Genomic DNA, 20,844 nt, shown 5'->3' on the forward strand with positions numbered 1-20,844 from the left:
CCCCTAGGAAAGATACCCACCCACCCCACCCCGCCTCCAAAATGAAAAGCTATGAACATAGGTTTCAGGGATACAGAAAAATTCTCTACTTCTTTCTTCTTCTCTGTTTGGATCACAAAATTCCCTTTTTCTCATCTACCTTTTATCTTCTAAGACATTTTACATGGTCTCCAGATCTCTTGAACTGAAATTGTCAGTGATGCTTTTTAAAAATGGAGATCTGTCCTTATCTCAAGAAATTCTAACTTAGCCGGGCGGTGGTGGCGCACGCCTTTAATCCTAGCACTCGGGAGGCAGAGGCAGGCGGATCTCTGTGAGTTCGAGACCAGCCTGGTCTACAAGAGCTAGTTCCAGGACAGGCTCCAAAACCACAGAGAAACCCTGTCTCGAAAAACCAAAAAAAAAAAAAAAAAAAAAAAAAAAGAAATTCTAACTTAATGGTTTCTTTTTTTTTTTTGGTTTTTTGAGACAGGGTTTCTCTGTGGTTTTGCAGCCTGTCCTGGAACTAGCTCTTGTAGACCAGGCTGGTCTCGAACTCACAAAGATCCGCTTGCCTCTGTGTAGTAATAGGAGCGGCGGGGCTGTGTCCCCAACACCCCAGCCGCCTGCTCGGCTAGCTCATGCCCCGAAATAATTACACGGACACTGTATTCTTTTAATCACTGCTTGGCCCTTTTGCTCTAGCCCTTACTGGCTAATTCTGATATCCCGATCAACCCATCTCTAATAATCTGTGAGCACCGGGGAAGATTCTAGCCTAAGTCCATCCTGGGTCGGAGCTGAGGCGTAGCGTCTCTCTGAGGCGTCTGCTCCGGAGAGGAGAGCTGTGGAGTCTGAGCTCACTTCCTCTTCCTCCCAGAGTTCTGTTCTGTTTACTCCTCCCACCTATCTTTTAACCAATGAGGACCAAGCAGTTTCTTTTTATTTAACCAATGACCTTCCTCCATCACCTCTGCTGGGATTAAAGGCGTGCACCACAACCGCCCGGCAAACTTAATTGTTTCAAGTGGGATGAAAGAATGTGCATCTGAAAAACAATTCCCAGGTGGTTTTGAAGCCCATTTAAAAAGGCTGCTTGGCAAGTCTGTGAGTGGGGCCAGCCTGATCTACAGGGAGAGTTTATGGTCAGCCAGGGCTACACAGAGAAACCCTGCCTCAAAAAACAAAACAAAGCAAACAAAAAATATAGGCTGCTCCTTTCAAGGCCAGCTGAGCCCTACTTCAAAATAATCAGCTTTTCTAAGTCTTGCTGTCAATTCTGGCTGCAGAAATAAACCAGAAGAGAAAGAAGCTCACTAAAAACCTCAATTCTGATCAAGGAGGTCTAGGTAAGGACCCAGGATCACTCTACTTTCAAACAAACAAACAAACAAACCGACCCAAACAGAAGAGAACCACTCAAGCTGTATGATCAGCCAGAGAAAAGAAGCGGCACTTTTCTAAAGGGGTATGGTTACAAGTCAGTTTGAAAACCAAACAAACAAATAAATCACAGAATAACCCAATTTTCCTCCTACAAGGCATGGGCGGTTTATCTCACCTTTTGTTTCTTCTTTAGCCTTCTGAGTTGCTAAATCTGCCAACCAATGCAGGGCAGAAGAGGGAGGGGCCGTGTCAGGGCACGGGTGCCTGATGGCTTTTAGTTCACTATTGCTATTTGATGCAGGGCCTTCTGCTCTTAGGGACTCCTCAGACCTGCTGTCGATGCTGGGGCCTTTGGGGACTTGGTCCGGCTCTGGATTTGTGATCGCTGCAGCTCCACCTCCACCCGAGAAGGTAGTTTCGTTTCCAGAAGAGGCACTAGGGGTTATACTGGGGAGCTGAAGCAGGAACGGTGAGAGTGCCCGTTAGAAGCACTACAGAGGGGAGGGTTTGGTAGAAGTGAACATGGCTACCAATGGCTCTGACACTACACCAGTCTGGGAAGAATAACCTCAACTGTCTCAAACAATGTTATTTCATCCACACTTAATGAGTCTACAATGTGCCAGCAGTTTATACTAGGTTCTGTAGAAACCAGTAACACTCGAAATTCATTACTTAAAGTATGTTTTAAATCACTTCTACAACAGAAAACCAGAGATTAAAAATTAATCCTATAGGGGCTGGAGAGATGGCTCCCTAGTTAAGAGCTGACTGCTCTTCGAGAGGTCTTTCTTGAGTTCAATTCCCAGCAACCACATGGTGGCTCACAACCATCTATAATGGGATCTGGTGCCCTTTCTGGCAGGTGTACACACAAAGGAATTATTCACCCAAAAATAAATAAGTAAGTAAATAAATAAATAAATGTTGATTCCATGAAAACATTTTGGGGATGAAAAGAGATAAAATGTAAGTTGTAGCCGGGCGGTGCTGGCTCACGCCTTTAATCCCAGCACTCAGGAGGCAGAGGCAGGAGGATCTCTGTGAGTTCGAGACCAGCCTGGTCTACAAAAGCTAGTTCCAGGACAGGCTCCAAAGCCACAGAGAAACCCTGTCTTGAAAAACCAAAAAAAAAAAAAAAAAAAAGTAAGTTGTAGATGAGTTTTATTTGTTGTTTTGACTTTGCTCCTGAGAAGTAGTCTTGATACATTGCCCAGAGAGGCTTCAAAACTCACAATTCTGTCTGTCATCTCAGCACCCTGAGTAGTTAGAATGGATTATTTTTAAAAAGTTTTCTTTTCCTTTTAAACTTAAAGCACTGATTTCGTTTTAATTGGCATATAAAGTGACAGGTCCCTATGGCATCTCACACACCTAGTTTTGCCCGCACACCCCATCCATGCTCTCACTTTCCCACCACCACCCCCGACCCCGAGTCCTGCCCCTTCTGGAACTAATTCTTAAATAAAATTATAAAAAGAACCCAAAATAGAGAGAGAGAGACAGAGAGAGAGAGCGAGAGCGAGAGCGAGCCTAATCCCTCTCAGTTGTGGCCCCACACTCTGTACCTGTGACATTCCGTTGGTGACAGCAGGTCTCAACACAGATTTGCTTTGCCGACTAATACAAGGGCAGTTTGCTTTAATCCCCCACTTTCCCCGGGCAGCATGTACCATGTCTCCAATATTGTACAGCGCTAGGGGAGAAGGAAACAGTAAGGACCACTGAACACTGGCCCGTGTCACAGTGTACTAAGGCTCTTGTTTGTTTTGAGACGGCATCCGTGGACCCAGGTTGGCTTTCAGCTGCTGAGGAGGAACTGCTGCAGTTTGGGATTATGACCCAAACATAAGCAGTCACTCCTTCTCGCAAGACGACTGCCATCTTCATAGGCTCAAGGTTTACACTCAGCTGGATATCCCCCTGCAAGCTGAGACAGGGCCCAGGGCCTGGTTCTGAGCTAAATCCCCCAGCCCACAGCTGGATATTTCTATTACTGTTTATTTGACCGGAATTTACTGTGGCCTCCAATCCAGGGCAATCACCCTCCTACCTCTACTTCCTGAGTACAGGGGTTATAGTTATGAAGCATCATGGCAGTTCTCAGTTGCCTTTTTTGTCCTTTTTATAAAAAGATTTATTTTGCTGGGATTAAAGGCATGTGCTACCACTGCTTGGTCAAGAATGTCTGTATGTACGCATGTATACTAAATGCATGCCTAGTTGCCCTTGAAGGACGAGAGAGAGAGAACTGAATCCCCCCAGAACTGGAGTTGTAGGTGGTTGTGAGCTGTCCTATGTGGGTGCTGGGAACTGGACTAGGTATTCTGCAAGAGTAGCAAAAACTCTCATCCAATGAACCATTCTTTCCAGCCCTTAGCTAGATTTTTTTTTATAAGCCCAAAGCCAGAAGTCTGGTATGATGGTTTATTATTATTGTCAGCTTGATCAAATTTAGAATCACTATGGTAACACAACTCTGAGTGTGCCGAGGCACATTTCCAGAAAGGTTTAAGGGAAGAGAAAGGGCCATTCTCAGTGTGGGTGGCAAGCTCTGGAGGATTTGAGGCCCAGAAGTGAATACAAAGGAAAAGCAGACGAACACTAGCATGTAACTTCCGAATCCTGACTCTGAATCAACCCTTAAGTGACTTTTCTCAGAATTCTGTCCCAGCAATAAGAACGGTAGCAACAGAGTTAGTGACTGCTACTGCTTTCTTTTACTCTGGCCCAGCTAACCAGTCTCTGTTCCTAAATTCAAGGCCTGCTTACACTAGATAAAATCACTTTCCGTAGGTGGGGGTGTGGCCTCAGGGTCATTCCTGGCTGTAGAAAATAGCATGTAGTGGCAGACTCCTGTATTCCCAGTACTTAGAACTGGAAGGCAAAAGGATCCTAATTGCAAGAAGCTTACTCATATAGTGACTTCCAGGCCAGTCTGTGCTAGAGTGAACCAGCAGTCAACAGTGCTTTCTACTCGTCTAAGGGACTTGAGTTCAGTTCCCCAGTACTCAGGTCAGAGAGTTCAAAGCTACAGGTAACTCCAGCTCCAGGGCATCGGATACCCTACTTCCCCTACTTCTGAGCTCCATGGGTACTTGCACACAGACATACCATAAAGACATAAATAATATGAAATAAAAATAAATCTTTGAAAAATTAAGGAAAACGGCTGGAGAGATGGTTCAGAGGTTAAGAGCACCACTGACTGATCTTCAAAAGGTCCCGAGTTCAATTCCCATGATAATTCACAACCATCTACAATGACATCTGGTGCCTTCTTTAAATAAATTTAAAAAAAAATAAATTAAGGGAAAAAATGCTAAAACAATGGGGCTGAAGAGATAGCCTAGAGGTTAAAAGCACTGGGTGCTTTTTACAGAGTACAGGGTTCAATTCCCAGCATCTACACAGTGACTCACAACCCTTTGTAATTCCAGGTCTAGGGGATCTGATGCCCTATTCTAACCAAGCATGCAGGAGGCAAACGTATACGCAGATACACATGCACACACACACAGTAAGTAGACAAATAAAATTTTAAAAGACTAAAACAAAACAAGGAGCCAAATAGTTCTCTGTGAGTTGAGGCCTGCCTATTTTACACATCAAGGTTCAGGCCAGCCAGGGTTACACAGTGAGACCCTGTCTCAAACACACACACAGAGGGACTAAACCACACTGAGGCCAGGGATAGAGCTCTGTGGTAAAGTGTTGATCTATCGTGTAAAAGACCAAGAGTTCAATGCTCATCACTACAAAACCAAAACAAATAAGCACATAGCACTTTTTAACCCAATCTCAAAACAGAATTACTTACCTGTGCCAGGGATGATCTGTGTAGGCATGAGGTTTTCTGGTTCATGGGACTGCCCCTTGGCACACTTCAGCCAGGAGAAAACTTCTTCATCGCCCATTTCTTCGGTCTCTGAAACAGAAATTAATTACTTATTTTATAGGGTCATAGATGGAGCTTCTTTAGTGAGTGGAAGTTTCAGAACCTTAAAGGCCACTTTTCTTTTCGCATGGCCAAAAAAAGCAACAGCTAACTTAAAAAACTAAAAATTACAATCTGCTCTACTGTGTAACACTTCATAAAAAACATAAATCAACAATCTAAAGCAGATCCCTGTTTCCTCTACAAACTTCGTTCTTCATAACTTTCTTTCAATCTTGGCCACCACTGTTCTGATTGTTGGATGAGGTCTCATGTAGCTAAAGTAGCTGCAGACACTGATCTCCCGCCTCTACCTGACAAAGGCAAATGTTACAGAAATGACTGACCACATCCGCCACACCCAGGCAAACACTACCAACACAGTGACATCCCTAGTCCTACTCAATCTTATAATACTGAATTTTTTGTTGCTTGTTTTTGTTCTTTTGAAACAGGGTTTCACAGTAGCTATGGAGTCCGTCCTGGAACTCGCTTTGTAGACCAGGCTGACCTTGAACTCTCAGAGATCTTCCTGCATCTGCCTCCCAAGTGCTGGGATTAAAGGTGTGCGCCACCATGCCCAGTACTGAACTTTTCCTTAATGAATTTCATATAAACAGATGTATACAGGATAAAGTCATCTGTACTGGGCACCACTTAAGACTTTGTTTTGTCTTAGCCAGGATTGTGCTATACAGTGGAGACTGGATTTGAGCTCAGGTTGTAGTCCAGATTGTTTTCAGACTCTGACTGGTGTAAAGTAGGTTTCCTGAGATAGGATGGATCTCAGACTTGCTATGTAGCCAAAGTCAGCCCTTAACTCTGAACACTTCTGCTTTCTTCTCCTGAGTATAAAATTACAGGGGTTTACTGCCAGATTTAAAGTAGATTTAAAAAAAGACAACTTCACCTGTGTCTGAATGAATGCTGTATGTGTACAGGTGCCTGCCATGCCCAGAAGAGGTCACGGAGTCACCTTGCCACTTCTCTAATTAGTTCTAATTAGTTTTGAGAGGCCCTCCTCAAATACAGCTCAGGCTGGCTCCCAACACGATCCTCCTGGCTGATTCCTAGACTGTGATTACAGGTGTGCAACACTGTATTTTGCCTAGCAATTATTTTGAAACCCTGTCTCGAGCCCACCCCCCCACAAAAAAAAAAAAAGGAAAGAAAGAAAGAAAAGAAAAAGGCTTGGCTCAAGAAACCACAGATGGTATAAGAGATGGGTGCAGGTTTTCAAGTTCCAGTTGCTTCAGCTCTAACACCCACTCCCACCAAACAAAAACAAAACAAAATCTATGCCCTTGGCACGCTACAGCCATGACAACCAGCATCACAAAAGCAGGCCGGATCAGTGTTAGAAACCATGGTCTCTGCCTATAAATTTGGCGAGTGTGCTCCGAGCTGTCTCTTCTACTTTCCTGGTCTCTGCGGGAACGGTGGTTCTGTAAGTCTATTTCTACATTAAAACTATATATATTTAAAAAAAGAAAAAGAAAAAAAAAAGAAAAAAAAGAAACCATGGTCTCAGAATTTGGAGTACTGAGGAGATGCAGGGAAGAAAATAGTGAGCTTGACAGCAGCACAGCCTATGAAGGGAGACTGTGTTAACAAAACTAACCAACCACCAAACAACACAGATACCCAACTGTTAGAAAGGTTTACACTGGATCTCTGAGGAGGCAAGATGAGGATGAGGACATCAAGGGATAAGGGGTTCCTAACTTAAGCTAGAACCAAGGGAAGCAAATAATCTGAATATACGTTTCTAAACAAAACGGATGGACAAAAAGAACCCCAAAAGATACTCAACATCATATAGATAAAATTTTTTAAAGGCTCGGGGATCTCTTTCAAAGACTCCAGAAGGATAAAATATCACCTAAGTAAATAGAAGTGCTTGTAAGCAAAATAACTACCCAATATGCTCTTCTGTAATGTTGGGGCATTCCTCTTCAGCCTATATGCCTAGAGCACCTGGCAGATTTCTCAGTCAAGTAGGAAATCTAAAGGACTATCCCACCTATTATGGCAAAATTCGTCAGTCTCTATTTTCTCTAAATTTATCACTTTATCAGTTGCTAATGGAGTAGATACTGTTGATGTATTTACTGCATTTACATATTGTATATAGTTATTGTTCTTATGGTATATAGTTTTTCTTATAACCTTTTTTAGACAAAAAAGGAAAATGTGTATTTGTACTCTAACAAATAAAGCTTGCCTGAAGATCAGAGGGCAGGGCTAGTCACTAGTTACCCATAATTACAACAGGGGCTGGCCCGATGGCTCAGAACTCAAGATTGCATACTGCTCTGCAAAGGATTGAAGTTTGGTTCCATAGAAGCCCGCACAGAGTCCCAGCCTCGTGGTGGTGGTGCATGCCTTTAATCCCAGCACTTGGGAAGCAGAGGCAGGCAGATCTCTCTGAGTTCAAGGCCAGCCTGGTCCACAAGAGCTAGTTCCAGGAAGTTACAGAGAAACCCTGTCTTGAAAGAAAAAAACAAAAAGTCTGCACAGAACTATCTATACCTCCAGCTCCAGGGGATCCCATACCTCCTTTTAGCCTCTGTGAAAAGTGCACAGAACTATCTATACCTCCAGCTCCAGGGGATCCCATACCTCCTTTTAGCCTCTGTGAAAAGAGGCGCCCACCTGTGCACACACCTGCAGACAAACATACATTCACATAATTAAAAGATAATAGCTGGGAGAAGGAAGGTTGAGTAAGAGAGATGACGTGGAGCCATTGCCCGAGTAAGACATGTAGAAACTTTGCCAGTAAGCCACTGCCACGTGGCAACACAAAGATTAAAGGAGATGGGTTAAATTAATATGTAAGAGTTAGCCATTAAGAAGCTAGAGCTAATGGGCCAAGCAGTGATTTAAATAATAGAGTTTCTGTGTGATTATTTCAGAGCTTAGTGGCAACAAACTGGCACCCGAACAAGCAGCCTCCCTTCACCAACACTGCCTGTCTAAAACATCTGATAAAATAAAAGAGCTGAATAGCTAGTACCGAGATAGAAGGATAGGTAGGGCTGGCAGGCAGAGAGAATAAATAGAAGGAGAAATCTGGGAGGAGGAGAGAGGATGCTAGGGGCCAGTCAGTGAGCCAGCCACGGAATAAGAGTAAAAGTAAGATTACAGGAGTAAGAAAAGGAAAAAGCCCAGAGGCAAAAGGTAGATAATTTAATTTAAGAAAAACTGGTTAGAAACAAGTCAAGCTAAGGCTGGGCATTTATAAGGAAAACTAAGACTCCATGTGGGAGTTGGGTGGCAGGCCCACCCCAAGCCAAAGGAATAAAATGAGTAAAAAGAGTACAACAAAAACAAATCTTAAAAAAAAAGATGTTCTATGTCTCAGAAAAAGATGTCGTGACAGCCAGGCGGGTCTTTAATCCCAGCACTTGGGAGGCAGGGGCAGGCAGATCTCTGAGTTCAAGGCCAGCCTAGTCTACAAGAGCTAGGTTCAGGACAGGCTCCAAAGCTACAGAGAAACACTGTCTCTTGAAAAACCAAAAATAAAAACCAAAAAAACCAAAACCAAACCAACAAAATCAATCCCCCCCCCCAAAACAAAAGATGTCATGACAAAGACCAATGAGGCTAAAGAGGGACAGAAGCCCATTCCTGTCTGATTCCATTGCCAAAGCTCATAAATATGTCTCCTAGTCACGTTCAGAATTACCCAGACAGTATTTACTTACCACTTCGAGGACGGCTTTTCCTCAGCCGGTAACAGTCCAGGCAGACCCCAAATCCACATTTGCGACAAACCCAGTGGATGTTGAAGAGAGTTGTCTCACAGACATCACACATCTCCCGCACTCCCCGCACAGCTCGCTTCCAGGCCACTTTCTCTGGTGGAGAAAAATGCAGTGGCAGTGACTCCGGCACAAGACCCCAGAATGCTGACTGGCACTCACAGCATTTTGTCCAGTTATAAAAATTCTAAATACAAACAGGTTTCTATAATTCTAAGAGAAACAAATACAAATACATGGAACACTTAATGTTGTCAGGGAGTTGCAGTGACAGGAGGTGATATGACAACCTAGTGCTAATACACAATGTCACATGTTATCAGTTAACAGCAAAATTCTAGCTGTGTTGTGATTCCTGCATTTTGAAGATGGAGGAAGGAAAATTAGGAGTCTAAAGCCAGCCTGGGCTACATGAGACCCTGTCACAAAAAATAATAGATAGTATAAAATCTTTAATTAGGGAGAACTTGACAAAGAGAATTTTTTCCTTAAAATTTAAAGTACAAATTCATAGTATAGTTTCCCTTGGTTTGGGAATAATATGCAGTATATTTGCATTGTTTCTCTGTAATAATGAGGATTCTAGGTGAAAAATAAAGTATTAAATGGCACCACATCTCAACAAACCATTGGTACTGATGCAAATTTGTTTAAAGCAAATGAAATCAGGATGACTCAATCCCAATGGGGTCAAAAGCTTCTGTTGGCAGATGTATGACAAACAAGAAAGGCACATTAAGAAGGAGTTTCTGATTTACTAAGTGTCAAAGACTGAAAAAATGAGATCTGTTAGGTACATTTCTGATTTTGATTATAGGCTACTACAAGGAGGAGTCTAATTAGTCTTAATTCATCTATAGTAGATGCCTTCTCCATCCACTCTCTCTCTCTCTCAAGTAGAGAATAATCACCACTGCATGCAAGAGCAGCTGGAAACAAGTAGAAGGGTGCCTTACGGTGTGGTTCCACCATCATCATGGCCTCCTTCTCAGACATTACAAGCTGGCAGAACTGGTCTCCAACATTGGCCAAGATGTATTTTGAGGTTTCTAGGTCTATTCCTTCTGCTAGGGAAGAAGAGGGAATCCACAGGTTCATAGCATCAGGGTCACTCTGCTGAGGGCTTAGAAATCCTTCTACACGGAGTACCCCCTTGCGAGTGAAGACCAACCTAAGACAAAAAGGAGACAAGTCAAATACTACTGTCCCTTGGGAACTGAGGAGAACGGTTAGAGGCCATACTTCCTAGTGGGCCATGCTGCCTACTCCCCTACTAAAATCTGTGGCTGATCAAGTCCCTCATAATATACTGTATTTTTACTACATGTTTTTGCATATTCCTTTAAGTCACAAGCAGGTTACTTATAGTACCTAATAAAATATAAACATTACAACATTTACATATAGCATTACTATAATACTTAGTTTTATATTTTATATTTTATTTAAACAGTATAATACTATACTGTTTAAGGACTGGGGAGGGGAAATGAAGGGATGCACAATGACAGTGAGGTGGCTCAATGGGTAAAAGCACTTGCTGCTAAACTTGACAATCTGTGTTTGATTCCCAACCACTTCTTCAAGTTATTCCCTGGCTGCCAAATGCCACACACAATTTAAAAAAAAAAAAAAAAACAACAAAAAACCAGAGGCCAGAAAAGGCATTGGATCCCCTGGGATTGGGGTTACAGATAGTTGTGAGCTATCATGTGTGTGCTAAGAATCAAACATGGGTCCTCTAGTAAGAGCAGTCAGTGCTCTTAACCACTGAGTTATCTCTCCAACTACCCCGCCCCCAAAATAAGTAAATGTAAAAGCAAGATGAGAAAAGGTTTCTACAGGTTTAGCTAGCATATATGTTATATGCCTAAGTAAGTTTTCAGTCCACTTATTTCAATCTCTTTGCGTGTAACCACCACAGACAGAGGGCAAGCTATATGTGGTCTTTGCTAGGAGACCACTTACTAAATCTCCATTCTTTAAAAAGCTTCAATGAGGCCAGGCAGTGGTTTAATACCAGCACTCTGGAGGCAGAGGCAGGTGGATCTCAGTGAGTTCCAGGACAGCCTGGTCTACAAAGGGAGTTCCAGGACAGCCAGGACTGTTACACAGAGAAAACCCTGTCTTGAAAAACAACCAAACCAAACCAAACAGAAAACCAAAAAAAAAAAAAAAAAACCCAAAAAAAACCAAAACAACAACAAAAAGCCAACCAACCAAACAAACAAAAAACTCCCATTAGAGTTGTCATGAATTTTCCCATCCATCTGTTCCAGACCCATATCCATGGCACTAAATGTAAATAGAGAAAAGCAGGGACCACTCCATCATCACACTTAGACCTTAGATGGGCTCCTTAGTGCCCAGCAGTCATAGCTGTTCACTGATGCACTCCTCTCTAGATGCAGCCTCTCCCTTACCTCTCATCATACAGAGTATACAGAAACCAGAGAACAATGTTTGTTTGTTCCTCTCACCACCTTACTGCCAGAGCTTCCTGCAAACAAACCCAAGTTCTTCATCTGATGAGCCATTTGAAATAAATTCTCAATCAAGGTCAGTATTTCTATGTATATCCTATCCTTTTCTCCAACTCAGTAGAATTTCTCTACTAACTCTTTCTCTCTTTCGAGACAGGGCCTCATGTAGTTCAGGCTCATCTTAAATATACTACATAATCAATGCAAGCCTCAAACTCTTGATTTTCTTACCTCTGCCTCCACAGTGTTGGGATTACACACATTTATCAACAGATCTTCAAGCACTTACCAGCATAAAAGCCAAGGCTCCTGGCACAGTCCTTTAAAATATGGACCCATCAGTTTTAGCTTAGTTGGAAGAGTGCCTACCTAACTTGCAGAAGGTCCTGGGTTCATCAGCACCAATAAAAGGATGGTGTGACATATCTCTACCCCTAGCACTTAGGAGACAGAGGCAGCACTATCAGAGCTTCAGTTCATCCCCACCTTCACAGGGAGTTCAAGACTATCCCGGGGCACATGATAACCAATCTCAAAACAAACAAGCAACAAACAAAATATGGGCCCATCATGAGTTCTCCCTTTGCTCATCCTAGTCTATCCTCTTCCCTAGTTCTACCAGCAACGGTGCAACCTCCAGAATGAACTTGCTTTCACATTGTCTCTCACGCTAGAATGGTGGTGTACATCTTTTTTCTTGAAACAGGGTTTCTCTGTAAAGTCCTGGTTGTCCTGGAACCCATTCTGTAGACTAGGCTGGCCTTGAACTCAGTGCTGGTATTAAAGGTGTGCACCATTCCTGCCTGGCTCACAAAGAGTTCAGGACCAGTCAGGACTCATAGTAAGATCCTGTCTCAAACAAACAAGCCTCTCCAGCCTCCCCCAAAATATCAACTATCTTTTCACATTGGTTTTAATACTCAGATGACAGACTTCTTTTTGTACATATAACATTTTTTTTTTTTTTTGGTTTTTCGAGACAGTGTTTCTCTGTGGCTTTGGAGCCTGTCCTGGAACTAGCTCTGTAGACCAGGCTGGTCTCGAACTCACAGAGATCCGCCTGCCTCTGCCTCCCGAGTGCTGGGATTAAAGGCGTGCGCCACCACCGCCGCCGGTGGTGGAGCTTGACTTTAATCCCAGCACTTGTGAGGCAGAGGCAAAAAGATCTCTGAGTTCAAGGCCAGCCTGGTCCATACAGCAAGTTCCAGGACAGTTAGGGCTACACAAAGAAAAACCCTACCTTGAAAAAGACAAAACAAAGAAATTATTTTTATTTTATATGCATTGGTGTTTTGCCTGGATGTATTGGGGGAGTTGAATCCTCTGGAACTGGAGTTACAGACAACTGTGAGCTGCTATGTGGGTTCTGGGAATTACACCTGGGTCCTCTGGAAGAGCAGCCTGAATCTTAACCACTGAGCCCCCTCTTCAGGTCAAGATTTATTTTCACTTTAAGTTTAAGCATATATGTGTGTGTGTGCAGGCCCCTGCAGGTGGAGGTAGAGCTATGAGGCGCTCACAAGGGTGCTGGGAACTAGAAAGAGCTAAAGAGCCACTGTTCTAGCCCCGGACATGTTTTGTTTTTGAACTTTTTCCTCTTGTCTAAACCACAAGAACTGAAATTTGGTGTTTTCTTGGCTTCTAATGCACAGGGGATAAAATGGTTGACACAATAACGGCCCAATAAATATTTGCCAAATACAGGAATTCAGGCCAGACCAATAAACAATCTGGATTTCTTTGCTTGATCCTAGTCAAAAAGGCTAAGAAATGGATTTCTTTATTCAGTAAGCAAAGATTCTTAGTCTAGTGTGGTGGCAGACAGGATGTAACTCCAGCACTTGGATGGCTGAGGGCAGAGTGATTCCACTAGTTCAAGGACACACTGACAACACAATAAGACCATGTCCCCAAACCAATCCAAAAGAAAAAACAAAGGACAAAAAAGAGGCCTCACACTATCTCCTAATCTCACACCCACCTCTCAGGTTACTCTAGCACTAAAGAAGGAGAGGCGGTCAGGCGGACCTGTAATATAAACTGAGTCCTGCTTATACTACTAACTTCGAATGGAACCCTGTTTGAGAATAAGTCAGGGACTAGCACAGGGCTACAGCTAAAACTGTTCACCTTCCATTCTCTAAGGGCAACATCATATGTCATTTCTAATGCAACAGAGTCTCAACACAGGCTCCAAAAACAAAGGTTAAAGAAAGAGAAAGATGGAAAGACACCTTTGTGGCTCCTGAGGAAGAGAGGGCGGGAGTCATTCAAAACTAATGAAAACTGGGAATTCAGTCAGACAAAGGAGCCTGGTACCTCCGGAAGTGGAAGAAGCGGCAGGCTACAGTGGAGTCGTCTTGCTCCTGTTCCTTGAACTTGCGATACCTCTCCAGGCGGCACTCCCGACACTTGTGCAGGTGGGGTGCCACGTTGATGCAGGAGCCATCCTGCAGGAAGGGCTCTCCAGACTGCTTCAGCTTCTTCACTTTGCTCACGTCTTTCAGCACTGACTGGCCGACTGCGAGGAAGGAGGAAAGGCGTTCATAGAGGTGTAAATAGGGTCCAATGACATGATCCTCTTAGAGACAAGACAAATATCCTGACCTGAGCTATTTCACTTTGTATTCTTTAGGAATATAACCAGAAGGCCGGGCGATGGTGGCACACGCCTTTAATCCCAGCACTCGGGAGGCAGAGGCAGGCGGATCTCTGTGAGTTCGAGACCAGCCTGGTCTACAGAGCTAGTTCCAGGACAGGCTCCAAAGCCACAGAGAAACCCTGTCTCGAAAAACCAAAAAAGCCATGGAGAATCTGTATCAAGTAACTCAGAGAAGTGAGAACACTGGTCTAGGGGTGAAAAACCCCACAGGGACAGAGGAGACAGCCACTACCTAAAGCTGGTTCTTCAGGCTACAGCTGTATCTTGGGCTCCCAGAGTCTGTCAATCCCTGAAGGAAAGAGCTGCTTTTATTACTAGACTCTCAGCAATATCTTGTTGTAGTGACTGGCCTCTGGTAGGTGTTAAATGTCTTAAGGGAGGAACAAACTGTGAGGCTGTGAATCTTTTTGCTTCATCAAACCTACAAAGGATTTCTATGGGAACAGTGACTATCTTTTTGGATCTCCCTGAAGTAAATTTAAAGCTGGTCTAAAGTGAAGTCAAAAGGAATGGGATATACACAGAAACTTAGTTCCTCATTAAAAACAACAACAAAAAAGACTGACAAGATCAAGAATTTTGTGCCCAGAAAATCCTTACAGTAACAACACGAAAATAATGCTGCCCTGAACCAGGTTTGGCAAGAGGACTCTGTCAAGCCCTTTTGGCTTTGTAATGCTATGAGATTAAGAACGTTCCATCACATCATTTGATATTAGTGTTAGAGCAAAGCCCAGCTATGGTCCCAGCAGGATCACCTTTCAAGGGAGCAGTCCGAGGCCGGCCCTTTGAGGCCTGCTTCCCTTTGCCCTTGCCCAGCAGCAGCTCAGCACTGCGCTCCCCGTTGGGACCTAGCTTCCCCATCAGGTGCTCTGGAATCCCCTTCAGGCCACTCTTGGCCTGCAGCTGCTCCTCCGAATCGCTAAGATCGGACAGGTCACTGTTGGTGCTGGAGTCGGAGTCCTGTCTGCAAGCCAAGCTTCGTTCATCCAATGAGAACCTTCTTACGGCTTCAAAAGGAGCTTTGTTCTCCTGTGAAAACTCTGCTGGGGGGGACAGAAAGCTGCTTGAGTGCCTGCCAAAGACATTACTGAAGGTTTTGAGAAGAGGATTGTCCTGCTGGCCAGGTCCCACGGTTGGCCTCTCTTCTGTGGGGCTGGAGGAGAGAGTAGGCATCTCAATGGGTTGGGTGAGGCTGCTGGTGGGTGAGCTGGAACGGCCATTCCCCATGGCAGAGAGGCTTGGGCCCCCAGTGCTGAGAGCTGAGCCCAGAACACCAGACACCAGCTTTGAGGAGTCAGTTGTAATAAAGAGGGTTTTTTTCTTTGCTAAGGATGCAGAATCTGCAGAGGCATGAGACTCGGGCCAGCTGGGTGTTGCCTTTGAGGTGACAGTGTTGGCAGAGGAAGAGCTACCTGATGCCTGAGACGCAAAGCTGCTGAAAGGGCTGTGTTCGACTTTCTCCACAAATGCCAGGAAGGGGTTAGAAGGCTCTTCGCGGGATAGTTTGGGGGGCTGTAAAAATAGATTTTCATGACTCTCTGGGGTGCGGGTGTTTAAGAGACTCCGTGGGAAGGCTGGAGTAAGGGTGGGCATAGACTCTGCAGGCACTTTTCGGTCTACAGAGCTGCCAGTCTTGGGACCTGGCTTAGTATCTGTCCCAAGAGAAGATCTGCCTTTACACAGGCCTGCGCTCAGGCTCTCAAGGCTTTGTTTGAATGAGTCCCTGCTAGAGGAATCATCAGCCATACTCTCTGAAACAGTGGTGAAGTAGTTACTGCTGGGTAAATTTTGGGACATGCATTGAAAAAACAAGTTCTTGGAGAGATCTGAGTCCTTCTGAGACTCTGGTGCAGAGCTAGAGCTGAAAGAGAAGCCCAAAGGCTTGTTTTCTGTTGCTAAAACTCCATTGGACTGGCTCCTTCCACTTCCAAAAGTCAATGGTTGTGACAAACTTGACAGAGACACTCCAAATCCAGAAGAGGCCAGACTAGAATTTCTTGAATTCTGGAAGGAAGATTTTAGTTTTAGTTAGTGATGTTGGCTACAACCTACTGATCTTTCTTTGTCAGAGCTATCACTAAAGCAACATTTCTGCAAGCCAATCAACTTCTCTCTTAGATTTCATGAATCTGTTCTTATAACTGGATTTCACCAGTACTGGTAGGGAGGAAACCGTCCACAGTATAGAAGTCATCTTTACTTTAGCAAGGTAAGCCAGAGATGGCATGATGTCATCTAATCTGCTACTCAACTGGTCATTATCTAGCTGGAAGGCAGTACCAGTACGATGCTAAGATGCTAGGTGTATGAATCTTAGTATGTACTGTAGTTGGAAAGAAACTCAATTAAGGAGCTGGGGGAAAGAAAGGGTTCCTGAACAGTCAATTCTCACTTTGTTATGTAACTAAAGACCTTTGTAACATCAATCTACTTCCTAAATGCCCTATTACAGAAAGGTATTGCTTTGAGAGATGTGGTCTCATGTAGGCCAGTATGGCCTCAAACTCTCTATGTCTTCCAGAATGACCTTTAACTTCTGCTCTTCCTGCCTCTACTTACCAAATGCTGAGGATACAGGATAGGTGTGTATCAACATGCCTGCTTTGAGGCAGTGGGGGCTGAACCCAGGATTTTGTGTATGCTAGGCAAGCACTTTACCAATAAGCTATATAGCCCTCAATAGTTTTATTTACTTAAGCTATTGTAAAGAGCCCATATTACAACTCCCTTTATTTATACAACTCTTTTCATTAAAGAAAATAACTTTATGAATTTGAAATTTCATAAAATGGATCTTTTTGGAAACCAGCCACCTACTTATAGGTTCATGTCAACTTGATGAATTTTTTTTGAGATGGGGTCTATGTAGCCTTGAACTCAGATCTCCCGCTTTGCCTGCCTTTCTAGTGCTGGTATTTGATATGTGCACCACATGCTCTGCTAATGTCAACTGAAACTGAATAGATGCTTCAACTAACACTAATTTACATGAGGCAATTTACTGAGACCTTTTGCAATAATTAGGTTCTATTAAGACTCCCAAAATGAAAATGTGTACATTGAAATATATGCTAAATACAAACATTTAGGATAACAAAGAATGAAAGAAATATTTCGACATTTCTTCCTTTACTTTGAAAATGCTTAACTTACATATGTGAATGCCTGTAGGACACTTTCATGTACATTAGGCACCTAGACCTAACACATACATAAACAGACATATTCATAGGAGTCCTTTCTTATTATTGGTTTAAATCTGTAATACTTAGATCCTAGCACCCCACTTGAAAATCATGTACTATTAAAAAAGAATGATAAACCTAAAAATTCACTTTATTGTATCTGTTTGGAGTGAGAAAAATCTTGGAAACTAGTAATGGTTCTGGCTTTATAACACTGTGAGTGTACTAAACACCATAGAACTATACATTTTAATGGATATAATGGAAATTTTTTTTAGAGTAGCAAAGAAGCCTAAAATACTGGCAGCTTAGCTTCAGCTGATATTTGCTACCAAGACTGTTTTGGGACATTTTAGAGTTAAGTTCGCTTTCTTTCCACTAACCACACAAGTACTAACACCCTACATTCATGAAAGAGAACAGGGCTGACAGTACCGAAGCTCTCCAGCTGTTTCACTAGCAGCATCTGGCCAGAAGCCCGATACCTGCAAGACTCTAAGGAACTCTAAGTAGCTCATACTCATTACTAAAGCAAATAGCACGTGGGCGATAGTAATTTGGTTGCTCTTTCCTTCAAATTCCAAATCCTTTTCTTTTCTTTTTTTCTTTTTTTTGGTTTTTCATGACCGGGTTTCTTTGTAGCCTGTCCTGGAACTAGCTCTTATACACCAGGCTGGCCTTGAACTCACAGAGATCTGCCTCCGCTGGGATTAAAGGCGTGCACCACCACCGCCCAGCCCAAATCCTTTTCTTATAAGAAAGGGATGAAAACTGGTGCAACTCAGTTTTTAGAAGAAATTTCTTGGTGGCTATTCTGTTTCTATATTTCAGATCAAATAATTGTAATGGAAACATTTATGGCTATACTTTGATTTTAAAAGGCAGGCTGAAACATTAATAAAATGCTTGATAGTCCAGAAATTTCTCCAAGGTATTTGAATTTTTTGTGAGGTGGAATGAGGGGTAGGGATGACTAGGGACTGAAACTACTAGAATTGTGAGCACACCAGGCAAGTGTTCTACCAATGAACCATATCCCGAACTCTCCAACCCATTGAACCTACATTACTTAGATTTATTCAGCTTTTCGACTTCAAGAATAAAAACATTTTATAGCACATAAAATTTGTTTTGTTTTATAAACCCATTTACACTCATACTAACTTTGATGCAGTGTTGATTTTAAAAACTTAGGCACTACACCGACTTATCTGCACTAGAAATCCACGTAAGAGCTACTTGTTCTTTTGCTAACACTGGCTAATTAACAAGACAACCATACACTACATTTACAGGTCTTGTCTTCTGTCTGAACTTTTCATCTCCCTCCCTATCCCTGAATACTAAAGCTTTGAAACATTGCACTTGCTAGGACAGGGAAGAAAAACGAAATCAGTAAGTCATAGGTTTTGTTGTGGCTGTTTTGTAGTGTTAGAGACTGAAACCTGGCCCTTGCACAGAATAATCAAGAGCTCTGACACTGAGCTAAACCCTCAACCAAATGCCATTATTATCTGGCATTCCTATACTTGAAATGATTCCATTTTATTTAGTAGGAGAGCTCCTCCAAATAAGGATTTTTCTTTTTAGAAAGGGTTTTAAGTAGCCCAAATTGGCCTCAAACTCTTTAAGTAGCTGAGAATAAACTTGAACTTTCTGCCCTTCTTGCTCCCTCCAGAGTGCTGTGACTATAGGTACTCATAAACCTCCACGCCTGTTTTTCATATATAATATTCAGTATTTAGCACACAGTAGTTTCCCATATAAAGTTTTTTTGTTTGGGTTTTCTTTTACTTTTGTAACGAAGTTTTATATTGCCCAGGCTAACTGTCTTAAACTCCTGGTTCAAATGAACCCCTTAGCCTTAGTTTCATTAGTGACCAGAGATTACAGCATATCCAACTTTTATTTTATTTATTTTTTTAAGACACATTTTTATGTCTGAGTGTTTTGCCTGCATGTATTTCAGTGTACCACATCCATTCTGTGGGTCCTGGGGACTGAAGCCAGGTCCTCTGCAAGAATAGCCAGTACTCTCAACTGCTGAGCCATTTCTCTAGTTCCCAACTTTTATATTTTTTCTTTTATATTTTTTAAAAGTCAAGGATTTCATATTCTAGTATGAGTTAACAGCCTGCTTGAAAGAAAAATGCTAACACCATAAATTATACTTTGGTGACCAAATTTGGTCAAAGACCATATAAAACTAATTTTTATATTGTCCATTTTAGCTTATATTGATATAATTGATTATACATATATATAAAACAAATAGTAAAGTGGATACCACTGTGACTAAAGCCATCAGATTTTACAGTAGTGCTCTTTAAGAGGATAAGATTAACAAGACAAAAACTTATGGCCATATCAAATAATAGCAAGCAGGCTCCCCACAAGAAAAAATATCACAAAATGAAGAACTGAAAACAGCATAATGGCAGCGTGGACACACACACCCTTCATTATGGTGTTCACTATCACCAACACTGGAATTCATTAACTTTGCTCTCAGAGTCCTAGTAAAGGCTCAGCCGCTCTGTGAACTCAACAGATAACTGAAAGAAAAAGATTCCCACAAATGATCTTTTCCACATCTCATTCAATTGAATTGTCTTTTGGTTTTTAATTAGCTCAACTGTTCAGGTGACTTTTAAGAGCTGATAAAGTTATTTAAAAAATACATATTTGCCAAATGAGCAGAGTACAATTTAAGTCCATATCAGAAATCTTCCTTCCTTGGGGCGTTAGAGATGCTTTTCAATGTATTAGCAATGAAGGAGGGTGGAAGAGTTAATGCAAATCTGCCAAGTCTGCCCTGAAGCACTCACCTCTCCTGAGGCCTGCGACCAGCTGCCTTTCTGTTTTTCCGGCCCAGTCCCTGATGCAAGGCCAGTGTCTGAGATCCTCACCGTAGTTGGGGTGGAGCTGGTGGTGGTGACTACAGCTGCTGAAGCCACCATGCCCTGGCTAATTTGTTCCAGTGTTTTTCCTGCCTCTTTGTTTTCAGCTCCACCTACCTCTGGGGCCATAGGTGTCTGACCTGTGGCTGAAGAATATGGAGTGAACGGTACAGGTATGTCCCCACCTACAGGTTCATCCTGCACCACCAGAGTCCTGCCGTTTTCTTTGGTGTAAGTGGCAAAGCGAATGTTGCGGTTAATCTGGGGAACAAATGTAGACGGTGGCTGCTTGGCTCTTTGCTCCAGCCCTGGCTCTCCACTGGCATTACCTCCTTTCCAGGGCCCTCGGCTTGCCTCACCTCCATCACTCCCATTACTGTCTACTTCACCCCTGTCTCCTTTTAATTTCTTTGTAGCAGGGTCACACCCAGAGTCCGAAGCACTTTTCCTCCTCCGGCCATCTCTCCCCTCTATGCTCTCTCTCTTCTTCTTTCCTTTGGAAGATTTTACTGCTTTTATGGTACCCCCCTACAAAACAAAAT

The 20,844-nt window shown here is 42.9% G+C and overlaps 1 protein-coding gene across 2 annotated transcripts in view; it reads right to left on the bottom strand.

The window, feature by feature from the left end:
- The window catches only part of Kdm3b (lysine demethylase 3B), a 59,685-nt gene that overhangs the window by 14,675 nt on the left and 24,166 nt on the right, over positions 1 to 20,844 (bottom strand). Inside the window, exons 7-14 of one of the 2 annotated variants that reach the window (XM_075968980.1) lie at positions 20,231 to 20,830; positions 14,973 to 16,221; positions 13,872 to 14,073; positions 10,026 to 10,240; positions 9,013 to 9,165; positions 5,186 to 5,293; positions 2,934 to 3,061; positions 1,541 to 1,820 (exon numbers count right to left, since the gene is read on the bottom strand). In XM_075968980.1, coding sequence (XP_075825095.1) covers positions 1,541 to 1,820; positions 2,934 to 3,061; positions 5,186 to 5,293; positions 9,013 to 9,165; positions 10,026 to 10,240; positions 13,872 to 14,073; positions 14,973 to 16,221; positions 20,231 to 20,830 — 2,935 coding nt within the window. The remainder of the gene's footprint in view (positions 1 to 1,540; positions 1,821 to 2,933; positions 3,062 to 5,185; positions 5,294 to 9,012; positions 9,166 to 10,025; positions 10,241 to 13,871; positions 14,074 to 14,972; positions 16,222 to 20,230; positions 20,831 to 20,844) is intronic. The other variant, XM_075968981.1, reaches the window with a different exon arrangement.

Source organism: Microtus pennsylvanicus, chromosome 4 (assembly GCF_037038515.1).
Source record: "Microtus pennsylvanicus isolate mMicPen1 chromosome 4, mMicPen1.hap1, whole genome shotgun sequence".
Taxonomy (NCBI): domain Eukaryota; kingdom Metazoa; phylum Chordata; class Mammalia; order Rodentia; family Cricetidae; genus Microtus; species Microtus pennsylvanicus.